The 14,574-nt window shown below is 41.4% G+C and overlaps 1 protein-coding gene across 1 annotated transcript in view; it reads left to right on the top strand.

The window, feature by feature from the left end:
* The window catches only part of LOC109937577 (tubby protein homolog), a 109,081-nt gene that overhangs the window by 75,157 nt on the left and 19,350 nt on the right, over positions 1-14,574 (top strand). The window contains exons 3-4 of the mRNA XM_048611847.1: positions 6,913-6,992; positions 10,529-10,711. Of these exons, the coding sequence (XP_048467804.1) occupies positions 6,913-6,992; positions 10,529-10,711 (263 nt within the window). The remainder of the gene's footprint in view (positions 1-6,912; positions 6,993-10,528; positions 10,712-14,574) is intronic.

The following is a 14,574-nucleotide window of genomic DNA, read 5'->3' as shown; positions in this document are numbered from 1 at the left end:
CACACACACACACTATTTCTCTCTCTCACACACACACACACTATTTCTCTCTCTCTCTTTCTCTCTCTCTCACACACACACAGTATTTCTCTCTCTCTCACACACGCACACACTATTTCTCTCTCTCTCACACACACTATTTCTCTCTCTCACACACACACACACACACAGATTATTCCTGACTGATTATGACAGGGGAAGGAAGGTATCTGGCTAGGACTGTTGGTGCTAAAACCTCCCCAGTAAGCTGGCCTATGACAAAACTTGAATCCCTGATATGTCAGCCAGGCCTTTAACAGCAGTTTTAAACCAGTTGTATAGTGGATTTATAAGCTTTTGCCATTCACACACTGAAGAGCTGATCTTAGGATCCATTTTGAGATCTCATAATTTCCCTGATCAATAAGTCTGTAGTCTCATTGCCCAAAAATCTGGTGATTTGATATTATTTTAAATCTGCACCATTCAGTCTGAAGGGATTGAGGGAGGAATACTTTCTGAAGAGAGAAAGAGAGAGAATTGAGCTCAAACTCTAGGCCGGCACTCCAGAGCTGCTTTGTTGGAGGTGCCACATTTCACATAAGGCATTACACGGAGTTCCTATGTGTCCTTTTGGTAGGGTGTCAAAGATCCCTTGACACTATTTTGAAGGAGATTAGGAGCTTAGCTCCAGTGGTGGTCCTGGCAAATACAATATTTTAGTTAACACAACAAAAACAAAGCATTGTTTATTCTCTTGTTGCTGCTTGCAGAGTCTCACTCTGCCTTATTTAGCATTCAGTAGTTCTGTTAGTTTTAATTGGTTACAAAACACTTTGAAACATCCTGAGGATGTGAAGGCAGTATATAAATCCATATACTTCTTTGAAGAGGAATAATCTTACGTGTCTATATGTGTCTCTCTTTCTCTCCTCAATCACTGTGATTGGTGTGAACAATTGTGTAAACTTGATTAAATTGGTAGTTAACTTGTAAGGTTTTGAGATGTTGCCTGTGAGGCCACTGTCTCTGAGGTCCCTGTTCCCTCTTTGTCTATTTCTGGTTCCTCTGTCATCACTGGCTTTCCTTCTCTGCTCTCTCTGCCTTTTCTATCATCCACTGGCTGACACTCAGAGCAAGATAAATGTGAATCTAAGGCCAAAGGGAAGACTGGAAAAACTCCAAAAAAGGATCCGACGTTAGTGTTTCAGGCTGGGGCTGAGAAAAAAGCCAAAGGCAGTAAAAAAGGTCAGCATTACTTTTTCTTCGATTCTTCTTTTAGTTAATTTAGAAACTATTTTATTCTACTTTCTAAGGTTCTATGTTGAGTAGCAGGTCTACTTACAACCCCACTGAGGGTGTCGGTGGAAGTTACGATAAAATAAATAAAGGGAAATTGGCTCCACTGTTGGTAACAAGAGAACACAGCATTAAGATACTTGAGAGTATCTCTTCAATTTCCTTTTGAAATCATTGATTATCTCAACTTCCTCCACCCTCATAGGCAGTAAAAGTTCTTTCAACTTACATAGTGCTAAGAAGTGCATCATTATATTCCCCAGATATCTCTTGACTAAAACTTTAAACCTGTACCCCCTTGTCCTTGTTTCATTAGCTCAAAGAAGTAGATCTTTTTGTTTAATCTATCCCAATCGGTCAGAATATCGTATTTCTATCAAATCCCTTCCTTGCTCTAAATACAACATCTCGGCTTAAATTTGTCGATAATCTCCCTCATCCCTGGAACTATTCTAGTAAATCTCCTCCCACACCCTCTCAGTGATCCTCACATCCTTCTGAAAGTAGTCACCAGCACTGGACATGATGCTTTAATTTTGACCTTACCAAAAACTGTACCCTATATTGTACATGAAGTTTCAGAAAATAAGGTGAATGACAGGTGTCTTTTCCCTAGGGTGGGGGAGTTCAAGATTAAGGCACATAGTTTTATGGTGAGAGGAGAGAGATTTAAATAGGGCATGAGGGGCAACTTTTTTACACAGAGAATTGTTCATGTGTGGAATGAACTGCAAGAGGAAGTGATGGATGCAAGCACAGTCGCAACATTTAAAAGACGTTTGGATAAGTTCGTCAATAGGAAAGGTCTGGAGGGATGTGGGTCGAGCACAGGCAGATAGGACTAGGTTAGTTTGGAAACACAGTCTGCGTGGCCTGGTTGGACTGAAGGGTCTGTTTCCATGCTGTGTGACTCAATGACAAGGTGCAACATAAAAGGTTATTCCACAAAGTAGGCATGGTGAAGCGGGTACAATATTAGCAAATGAGAGTATGTATAAATGGGTCTTTTCCTGATTGGTAGGATATGATGAGTGGGTTTCCATAGTGATGTGTACTGGGGTTTCAACTTTTTGCAATTTACACTACTGGTTTAGATGAGGGCAGCAAAGAAATAGTGGCTAAATTTGACACTAAAGTGGCATAAAGATGAGTAGGAATATATACTGCAAAGAAGGCATAAGGTGGTTGCAGACAGATGTAGACAGTCTGAGCCAGTGGGCAAACATCTGGCAGATGGCGTATGATGTGGGAAAATGTGAAGTTGTTCACTTCAGCAGGAAGAAGTAAAAAGTCTCAGGAGGTGGCAGAGATTGCGGGGCATTGAATATTTTTAAGGTAGAGGTAGATAAATTCTTGTTAAATGGTGAAATCAAAGGCTATTTTTGCATTCCAGAAACACTTGGATGAATACATGAATAGCAAGGGAATACAGGGATATGGATCCTGTAAGTGAAGACAGTTTTAGTATGGAAGGGCAAAATGTGTTGGTGCAGGCTTGGAGGGCTGAAGGGCCTGTTCCCGTGCTGTATTGTTCTTTGATCTTTATCAGGGATATATGGGAATGTGGAATTTGAAAGACGGACAGATCAACAATGATTTTATTGAAGGGGGGAGCAGGCTCAAAGAATCAAATGACCATCTTCTGTCCATTATTGATATATTCCTAAAGCTTTATGAAGCATAACTTTCTGTTTTACATTCATGCTTCTATTTAGGAAGTGCAAAGTCAGAAAACAAATAGCTTTCTGCCATGGGAATGAGATTTTTACCATTTAATAGTCTAGGACCTGGAAGAATCATTCATTCTAGTTTTGTGTTAAATTCGGTCCAAGCTTATCTAAGGGACAAAGGAAACTGGGGGTGTGTTCAACCTCATTGGCCCATCAGCTTGACAAACATAGGTCTTGGAGTAGGCATTCAGACTTCTCAATCAATAAGTTCATTGCTGACTATCTACCTCATTCATATTTCCATGTTATTCCCATTACCCTTGATGTTATCTTCTGTAGCTATTGAAGTCAATCAGGAATACCAGCTTACATCAGTGATCGGAAAAGCAGAATCAATTTCAATTCTTTGAGCACAACAAGGGTTGTTAGAGTTTTGAATGGCTATTTAAGTGGGTGATAGACTTCAACGGAAATGAATATCAGGAGGGTTCGATAACTAGCAGTTGAATTTCACCCTTTTAACACGATTGCCCAAAGCCAAAATTATAGCCAAAGTAGTTGAATTTTGCTCTGATTCTGAATCACTTGATTCCCTTCACCTTCTGCATTACTCTGTTAATCTTTCTGTTCTTTCCTTCTGTACTCTCTGTCTCCAACACCCAGAAACCCATTCAATATGGGATGAGGATGAAGACTCAGGGCCTAATCTAAAACCCACCAAGGCGAAGAAGAAAAAGATGAAGAACACAGCCAACATGTTCCAGGCCGGTTCAGCCAAAAAGGACAGCAAGAGCAGAAAGAAAGGTTACGACTGTTTCAGTCACTGTAGCTTATTACTTCCATCAAGAATCCCTTAGCCTTCAACATCACTCCTACCCCACTCATCCCCTCAGATGTGATCATATTCTTTCGCAGAGCCTAAACAAATAGCTTTACTCTTTTGGGATTATGGTGATAGGTATGGTTCCCACAAGCTGACTGCAAGATGCATAATGTATAATTCTGACTTTGCCTAATGGTGTAACTTCAGTATTATCGAATTGATCAGTAATTTCACGCTCATTCCGCTTTCCCCTTTCATTGTGCTCCATGATGAGCAGAATTAGGTATATTTTACAAAGGGTGAACATTGCCAAACTCCTCCCAACCATCATGCTATCTACTTTGCCCAACTCAGGGCATTACCACTGTGAATCACCTTACCCACACCATTACCTCCACCTCCTGAAATCTCAAGGCACTTATATGAACAAACTTTGGTGTCACGTAATCCCTTCTTTCTAATATATTTCATTTTCTCCCTTGCTTTTTATTTAACCATTAAGCTTTCCTGTAATATGGAACTTAACCTTTCAGCTGCAGCTTATGGTAATACAGAGAAAAAGAACTTCACAAATGTTTAAGTGTTTCCAAGAAACTTAATGGAGAAACAAATATTCTCTAACATGTTAAGATAGTGGTAAGTGCGAGAATATCTGTCGGGTATCATTGATTTGATTAGCTGGCACTATGCAGATGGTTTTTATCCATACCCATTATGTTTTCTTTGGACAGACACAGTTGCATATTTAGCCAAAGATATTTGGAATCAGAAGAGTACAAACTGTTAAACATGGAGCCTTTGTGATCTTTTCCTGGCAGACTCCTTCAGCTGCTACATGTATGAATGGTAGCCTCAAATGGATAAAACAATGCCATTCTTGATACACTACAGTCCCCAGATGGAAATTATGTTCAAACAAAGTTAGTTGTTCTCAGTGTTGATGTTGCTACTTTTGCTATAGAACTCAGCCCAGGGTTTCTGCTCTCAGTGCTGGATGATCATCAGATGTTGGAGGTCAGGTGAGGGCTTAATTGAATTTAATCATGAGTCCTCAAGCAGAGAAGTAATTGATCAGTGGTCAGGGAACTACACTGACATGGGAAAGATGGTTAATGGATTGGAGCTGACATAAAGCGATATCCCAGTGGTAATCATCTAAAAGAGAGTGACACTATGTACGTAACATTGTCCAGTAGGAGTTCCACCAAGATTCTCGCACCTCCCAAAATAACGCCCAAAATCCTGGCAAAATGTTGTTTTGCATCATTTCGCCAAGGTTTCTGCTTTCTTTCACCGAAAGTCAAATGAATGTGACCCTTCCTTGGAAATACTATCCCCACACATTTAACAGAAGCTGTATATTCCATTGCCAGGTCAGTATGTGAGAAGCTGCAGGCATCCTCTTGCCTCTCAGAGATTACACAGGATGTGAATTACCTATACATGCCCCTGACTACTGTTTTGTCCTGGCCCCTGGTTGGTTTGGTTGCCGATTAGTTCTGATGTCACCACGAAAGTCCCGTCTTCTCAACCTTACTCCTTGCCTGGGGTTAAACTCACCACCAGTCATCTCTCTCTAATGAGAGAGTAGCCCTATGGTGCTCTGGAACTACAGTGGTTCTCCTTTTTTTTCCTCTTTATTCATCACGGGATGAGGGCGTCACTGGCCAGGCAGCATTTATTGCCCATCCCTAATTGCCCAGAGGGCAGTTAAGAGTCAACCACATTGCTGTGGGTCTGGAGTTACATGTAGGCCAGACCAGGTAAGGATGGCAGTTTCCTTCCCTAAAGGGCATTAGTGAACCAGATGGGTTTTTCCGACAATCGACAATGGATTCATGAGTCATCATTAGACTCTTAATTCCAGATATTTATTGAATTCAAATTCCACCATCTGCCATGGCGGGATTCAAACCCAGGTCCCCAGAACATTATCTGGGTCTCTGGGTTAACAGTCCAGCGATAATACCACTAGGCCATCGCCTCCCCTGCCTTTAGTGCAGAGACCCTGCTCTGAATGGTGGACCTAAGTTAAATCATTGCTCGAAATCAAGCAGTGCATGAATATAGTTATGGGCTATCCCAGCAGGAGGTGTTACCAACTCAATTAGTGGCTTCAACAAAGGATGCATTTCCACATCGAGAATGAGGGATGACGAAAATGCCACCACACTCATTCTGCTACAATGCAATTGGTAATGCAATGCCCAATATCTTTCAGAATATTTTCTTTTTGATGTGTTCCCGGGTATACATCACTTGAAAGGTCAACACTTATTGTCCATCCCTAATTTCGCTTGAGAACATGCTAAGTGAGCTGCCTTCTTGTGTCACTGCAGTCCACCTGGTACAATTTCACCCACAATGCTGTTGATGAGATACCGTCCAAAGGAGCAGCATTGTAACTTTAGCTGTTTAGCCAATATAGTTCCAAGTAGAAGTGACTTGGCATATGACTTGGATTGGAACTTGAAGCTGTTGGCTTTCCTACTTTTCTACCATGCTTCCAGTTAGTTCATTGATTTTAGCAACTGCTTTCAAAGAAGTCTTGGCCAGTTCCTGACAATCAGATCCATGGGCCAGAGATTGAATAATGGCTGCATTGAATATAAATTCAAGTGGTTACTACGTACCCAAACAATGAATTATCTTGCTGGAATAATAACCGGGAGTTAGTGAAAAATGTCTTTTTGGCATGATGACAGGGGAGATCACGTTAGTGTCTAACACCACTCACTCATTTTACTGCTGCATAGTCACATCATAAAATGGCTGTCTTTAACAGTTACTCAAATTTTTGAGACACCTTACCGTCCTTGGCTTATCTGACATATACTGATCAGTCTTCAGGACTAAATGTGGTGGTCTTAGGCACTTTGCAAGGTATGAATTAATTTTGTTTTACATGAGTTTAGCTTTTAAAATCATGGCTGTTTTCAGTAGAATGCCTGCATTGCTGTATTGGAAACTCCTTGCCTGAGGGATAAGGAAAGCTTGACAAAAATTGAATTGTCTTTTTACTTCAGACTTCCAGCATCTGCAATATTTCATTTTGGCATAAGGCATGGTATCCCTGATACCCACCACCACGCAGTTTGTGATATATTGTCAACTTGTGACCGTGTCTCTCCAATTTCATAGGATCCAATGGTGAGGATGAGGCAAGCACACAAAGGAACAGTAACAAAAAAGGCAAAGCATCAAAGAAAAAGTCGAACAATGTAAGTTTACTTTTTGGAGAAATATTTCATGATCCTGTTGAACCATCTCTTGTTTGGTTAACCTCCTATCAGCTGGAAAACAACAGGTTCGATAAGAGTCAGGGAAACTGACACCCACCAATGGGTAGAAGGTTGACTTTTTAAAAGTATCGGCTTGTAAGTGGGCATCACTTGTCCTAATTATCTAATTACCCTTGAACAGCGTGGTTTGCTGAGCCATTTCAGAGGGCAGTTAAATGGGTCTGGACTCACATGTGGGTCAGGTAAATATGACACATTTCCTTCCAATAGTGAAACATATAGATTTCTAAAATGAACAATGGTAGTTTCATAGTCACCATTACTGAGACCAGCTTTCAATTCCAGGTTTATTAATTGCATTCAAATTCTACCATTTGTAGGGATAGGATTTGAACCCTCACCCTCTGGATCACTCATCCACAGACATTAACACTACACCACCATCTCACTTTTATTCCAGTGCGACAGTGTAGCAGTCTGAAATTGGGAATGAGTCCATTAACGATCTTGCTTTGAACAGGATGTGGTGGCAATGAATGTAATAAGAATATTTTAACACATGACTTCCTTTTAAGGCTTTATCTATCAGAAGTCATAGAAAAGATTGGTCTCTGCAAGTCTCACGAGCCATCGATAAGGGGTTAGGCTTTGAGAAAAGACAGGTATTGAGATAACCATGAGGGTTTTGTCACTGGCCATATGTTGGTTGCATTGTCTGTTAAACGTATGCCTCCACCATCATCCAACAATTTGGGAACCCAATGCACCTCATCCCTAAGAAAACTGAGGTAGACCAGTGAATTATACCTATGTGTCAGTTGTAGTCTTCTAACTGAGGAATGTTAGATCATCACACCCAGTCAAAATTGAGAAAGAGAAACCCAGATACAATGACACAGTTCCTGAACAACTGTATTTCCAAGATTCCTGATTTTTTGTTTTTCAGAAATATGGGTAGTCTGAATCAGGTAGGCACCTTGCATATTACTGCAAACCAGAATCTTAGGATTCTAAAGACATGCCAACCAGTGAGTCAGCAGTGTGGCCACCCCAGCAGCAAGCATCTGGTCAAAACTCCAAAGGGGAAATTTAAAACCTACCCTCCTGGGGTTGAGCAAAGTCTCAGTGTTCCTTTCTGCACCATGAGGAACCTGTAGACTCCTCTAACTGGATAGACTCATTGCTAAACCATCAATTATTCCAGAAGCCCTGCCTCCACTCCCAATGGGTATGGGTGAGCTTCAAGGCAGGGGCATGGCTTCACCACTAGTGTTGGGGCACAAGATAGCTTTGGCTGAGAAGATTAAGGTGAATCCAAAGAGATTCTTTAAGTATATTAAAGGAAAAAGAATAACTAGAAAGAGAATAGGACTCCTCAAGGACCAAAGTGGACATGTACGTGTGGAACTGCAGGAGCTGGATGAAGTTCTCAATGAATATTTCTCCTCTGTGTTTACCATGGAGAAAGACATGAAGACTTGGCTACTTGGCAAAGTTAGTTATGATATGTTGGGTACAGCCCATATCACAGCATAGGATGTATTGGAAGCATTAGAATCAATGAAGGTGGGTAAATCTCTTGGTCCTGACCGTAGTATTTAATAACCCTGCAAGAGGTGACAGAAGAAATTGCAGGGTCCCTGGCTGATATATTTGCATCATCATTAGCCATGGCTGAGATCCCAGAAGACTGGAGGGTAGCGAATGTTGTGTCCTTATTCAAGAAGGGCTGCAAAGAAAAACCTGCGAATTGTAGATCAGTAAGTTTAACATCTGTGGTAGGTAAGTTACTTGAGAAGATTCTGAGGGATAAGATATACATGCATTTGTAAAGACAGGGTTTGATTAGGAGAAGTCAGCATGGCTCTGTGTGTGGGAGATCATGCCTCACAAATTTGTTAGAGTTTTTTGATGAAGTGGCCGGGAAGGTTGATGAGGGCAGGGTGGTAGATGTAGTCTGTATGGATTTCAGTAAAGCCTTTGATAAGGTAGGCTGCTCTGGAAGGTTAGATCACATGGAATCCAGGGAGAGCTGGCAAATTGGGTACAAATTGGTAGGAAGCAGAGAGTAATAGTGGAAGAATGCTTGTCGAACTGAAGGCCTGTGACTAGTGGTGTATCTCAGGGGTGAGTGCTGGGCCCATTGCTGTTTGTTATCTATATCAATGATTTGGATGAGAATGTACAAGGCATGATTAGTAATGACACTAAAGTAGGCGGTTTAGTGGACAGTGAGGAAGGTTATCAGAAATTACAGCAGGATCTTGATCAGCTGGGGAAATGGGCCAAGAAATGGAAATGGAGTTTAATATAGATAAGTGTGAGGTGTTGCATGTTGGAAAGTCAAATCAAGGTAGGAGTTTCATGGCGAATGGTAAGGCCTTAACGAGTGTCATGGAACAGAGGGACAGTGGAGTTCAGGTGCATGGTTCTCTGAAAGTTGAGTCACAGGTAGACAGAGCAGTGAAGAAGGCTTTTGGCACACTGGCCTTCATCAGTCGGGGCACTGAGTATAGAAGTTGGGAAGTTATGTTACAGTTGTACAGGACGTTGGTGAGGCGTATTTGGAGTATTTTGTTCAGTTTTGGTCACCTTGCTATAGAAAGGATGGCAGTAAATTGGAAAGAGTGCAGAAGAAATTTGCAAGAATGTTGCCAGGACTGAAAGGACTGAGTTATAGGGAGAAGTTGGACAAGCTAGAACTTTATTCTTTAGAGCGTAGGAGACTGTGGAGGGGATCTTATAGAAGTGTACAAGATCATGAGAGGCGTGGATAGGGTGAATGCACTCATTCTTTTTCCCAGGGTTGAGGAATCGAGGACTAGATGGCATCAGTTTAAGGTAAGAAGGGAAAGAATACATGGGAACCTGAGGGGCAATGTTTTTACACAGAGGGTGGTGTGTATATGGAATGAACTGCCAGTGGAAGTGGTTGAGGCAGGTACATTAACAACATTTAAAAGGCACTTGGACGAATACATGGATAGGAAAGGTTAGAAGGATATGGGCCAAGTGCAGTGAAATGGGGTTATTGTGGTTGGCATGGACCAGTTTGAACCGAAAGTCGTGTCTCCATGCTGTAGGTCTCTACTACTCTTATGATTCTGTGACCCAAAACCAGGTAAAAGTCCTCTAGCCTGTGTGACTTTACACTGCTTCACACCATCCTCCTGGTGTGAAAGTCAGCCATGGCTTGTTAATGAGACTTGTCATTTATAATGATTGCTGCCTCCAATGAGACTGGCTATTGCATAAACCAGTAATGAGTTAAGATTCCCACCCTCAACCTTGATCAGCCATTAATATTAAAGGTTTACACAAAAAAATCTCATTAATGTTGTTCATGAATTGTGATGTTGATACTCCCACATAGATCAAGGGTGAGGTCTACTGGATCATCCAGTGATAGTTCAACTGAAGATGGAAATGGGATATGTCTACTACAGCAGGGCAGAGAGGATTGAGTCAAGATCTGGCATGCAGCAGATAACTCCCTATTTTCTGTTTCTTTCCAGGACAGTGTCATATCTCGGGCAGAGTCACCCATCGTTGAGATCAATGACCTAGAGAAGTTTGTTTTGACACCTGCAGCACAAGGCATGACCATCAAATGCAAAGTTACAAGAGACAAGAAAGGCATGGATCGAGGCCTTTATCCTACCTATTACCTGCATCTGGACACAGATGAGAGTAAAAAGGTAGAGCAAGTCTACAGAGAAAATGGTTAAGTTTCTTAAGCTGCTGCTTTTAGAGATGAACCCTCAGGTCTGGTTTCTATAGGAATAGGGTTCAGCTTTTACCTCAGACCTTACCTCAGGAATTTCTCTGAGTAAGCTTTCACTATTCTTAGTAGGATTGACCTCCAGTCTTCAAAGTGTAAACAGAAGGATGTTTGACAGGGAACAATGCTTGGCAAATGAGAAACAGTTTACAGTCAGACAAGATTTTAACAAATTATAATGTTGTTTTCCACTTATTGGTAGTGAAACTGCCCCAAGGAAGTAGTCATTGTTCCAACTATCTACAAAAGACAAGCTTTCAAAATATCAATTAAAAATGAAGCAGCCATGAACATCAATACAGTTCAAAAAGTCTGCACAGAGCCTCAGCAAAGAGCTCCAAATGAGCCCCAGCACAGAGCTCCAATTGAACCATAGCACAGAGCTTCAGCAAAGAGCTCCAAACAAGCCTCAGCAGGAAGCTCCAGATGAGCCTCAGCAGGAAGCTCCAAATGAGCCACAGCACGGAGCTCCAAACGAGCCACAGAATGGAGCTCCAAATGAATCTCAGCTCAGACCTTCAGCACAGAGTTCTCTGCAGAGCCCCAGCACAGATTCCCATTAGGAACTTTAGCACAGAGCTCCACACCAAACCTCTTACACCATAAGAGGTGGCACAGTGGCTTGGTGGCTCAGTGGTTAGCACTGCTGCCTCACAGCACCAGGGACCTGGGTTTGATTCCAGCCTTGCGTTACTGTCCGTGTGAGCTTGCACATTCTCCTTGTGCCTGTATGGGTTTTCTCTGGGTGCTCCAGTTTCCTCCCACAGTCCAAAGATGCGCAGATTAGGTGGATTGGTTATGCTAAATTGCCCATAGTGCTCAGGGATGCGTGGCTAGGTGGATTAGCCATGGGAAAATGCAGGGTTACAGGGATAGGGTAAGGGTGCAGGCGGGATGCTCTTCAGCAGGGTGGTATGGGCTGAATGGCCTGCTTCCTCACTGTAGGGATTCTTAAATGAGAAGTAGGAACACAGTACACTATTTGATCCTTTGAATCTGCTCCATTATGCATAAGGTCTTGCTAATTGTCCACCTACTTTTGTACAATATCTCCATATTTCAGAACACAATATTAACCAAAGATCTGTCTTTAATGTACTCAATGATTCCACAACCCACTAGGATAGATAATACCAAAGACTCACAACAACCTAAGTGAAGAAATCCCTCTTTATCATAGTCCTTAACAGCCAAGCTCTTAGCTTGAGCCTGTGTTCATGATTCTATTGGTCCTGTCCAATGGGATTTTGAGTTTGCCAAACAAATGGTAATGTGGCCCCAATGTTGCCTCATGGCACAAAATACCTTCAATGTCAAAGAAACAGCTACACAAAGCCTTTGGAACTAGGTTCAAAAATTGAAATCATCAGCACTCAAGACCAACAAACTCAGTGTAACAGCTAAGTGACCAGCTTCAAAAAGGTTTTGTAACCAAATTACGTCACAAAGCATGTCTGCTCTGCACACTGTCATAGGATGGTGGCAATCTGTTCACTGAAGTGTTCCCCTCTGACAAGGTGCTTCAAGTTATTTTTTAAGGAAATCAAATTTGTTCAAGAGTTAACTCTCTATTTTATCAGAATTGATATATTAAGAAGCTTCAAAGAGAAAGAGTTGAAAAATCTTTGTTTTGCCTTCAGTGCTTTGATATTTACCCCCTTTACATTGTATTATGAGACATTTCTGAACACAGCATCTGGACATTTAATAAACCTTTAGCTCATTCTCAAACTAATGCAATTGTTCCTTTTACCATATTTGTGCCTATGGGATGAGACAGTAGTGCAGTGATAATATAACTGGATGAGAAACCCAGGCTAATACTTTAACAGCTTCAATGCAGCCTTGAATCTGATGCAGCCTTTAGTTGACAAATCTGGAATATAAAGTTAATCTTGGTATTCCCCACGAAGCAATTATCAGTTAATGTAAAATCCCATCTGGTTCACTTAGGTCCCTTGGGGAAGAAATCTGCCATCCTTACCGGGTCTACATGTGACTCCAGGCCCACAGCAATGTCATTGACTCCTAACCTCCCTCTGAAATGGCGTATGAAACAACTCATCGGAGGTGAATTAGAAATGGGCAACAAATGTTGCCCTTGACAATGATATTCAGAACCCGTGAAATAATTTTTTTAGCTATCAATTCAATTGCTTGTTTCAACAGGACTATTGAGGTGAAGGCTGTAGGCATTTGGATGTTGCTGTACTACCTTAGGAAAACTGAATGATTGTAACCTAATTGACAGTACTGCGGTGCTGTCTGCCACTTACATACCTCAACTGTTTGACAACGTTGCCTACTACCTGATAAATAAAACTTACTTCTTCAGTTAACATCCCATATCACAACATTTGAAGATGAAGTGGGCTACTGTCCTTCCAAATGCAGGCTGTTCTGTCAAACTGCCTTATAGTGTGCCCTTCCAGATCTGAATGCATCACAGGGAGAACTGTAATGGGGAAGGTTACAACGATGGCAGACTATTTTTATTCCAAAAACAAAATTCTGCAGATGTTGGAAATCTGAAATAAAAATGGAAAATGCTGGAAATACTCAGCGTGTCTGACAGCATCTGATGGAAGAGAAACGGTGTTAATGTTCTATTTTGCCTCCTTCTTCATAGTCAGCCAATCATTAAAAACGTCACCTCATTTACAAAATCCATAACGTCCTCTGGGAAACTTTTCATTTCAGACTGATTGAACTGGTTTCTTCCTATCTTGACTCTACTTTTGCCCTCTTATTTAGTCTCTGTCAATCTACATCTGTGACTGTTCTGAGGTCTTCCCTTGCTTTTAGCAGTTTCCAATTTCTTGGTCTTATCTGTCTCCTCTTCATCACAGATGTCTAACAGCCCCATCCCCCAACAGGGCAGCTTGAGGGATTCCCTTGAGAACATTTTCCTCAAATAGAGACCCAAAAGGTTTCTATTCAACCCCACCCTCCTCCATTGGCCAACTTTATTCTCTTATTGAACAACTTCCACTTTAACACATCTCGCTTCCTCCCAATAAAAGATAAAATGATACGGGCACCAGTGTGCATCCTAGCTGTGCGTGTCCTTTTGCGAAGAGTGAGGAACATTTCTGGTTCTGGTCTGACTGTGACCCCCTCCCTCAACTCTTCTTTCAGATTATCTTTCTTGTTTCATTGAACACATACCTAAGTATCATGGAAGCTAAGATTTGAATATACAGATAGTTCTCCTATAACGCGATAGTTGCATTCTTGTGTGACCTCCTGCTATAGAAAATTGCATTATAGAAAATTGCTATAGAAAATCTTTATACCTGTACAAGCAGAAAATTTGCATTATCCAAATGGCATAAATTCATTCATCGCATCGCAGTCAATTCGCGTTAACCAAACATGCATTATGGCAGAAATACCTGTATTCTGATAAACACAGATGTGGCCTGATCGATCTGCAAATTCTGTCTAACATCGATGTGTTTGCCTCATCCTTGCTCCTAGGGACAGATGAGAATTAGCTGTCTAGCATGCGATAACCATAACTACACCCATGATTGCAACTATAATGCAATGCAGTATGGTTCTAAAAATGAACATCATTGATTCACCACGTCTCTGAGCATTTTGTTACATGTGACAGGTAGTTAGTGTATTGGACATCACTGTTCTAGAATCGCTCACCAGGGAAAATATTCTGACAGAATTTGGGTTATTATGATCCTTAGGAAATTTAGATATTTGTATAGATATGTGTAGATTAGGAGGATGAGTCTGGGTGGGATGCTCTGAGAGTCGGTGTGG

This window comes from Rhincodon typus, chromosome 25, assembly GCF_021869965.1.
Source record: "Rhincodon typus isolate 14 chromosome 25, sRhiTyp1.1, whole genome shotgun sequence".
Taxonomy (NCBI): domain Eukaryota; kingdom Metazoa; phylum Chordata; class Chondrichthyes; order Orectolobiformes; family Rhincodontidae; genus Rhincodon; species Rhincodon typus.
This window is presented reverse-complemented; position numbering and strand designations above follow the sequence as displayed.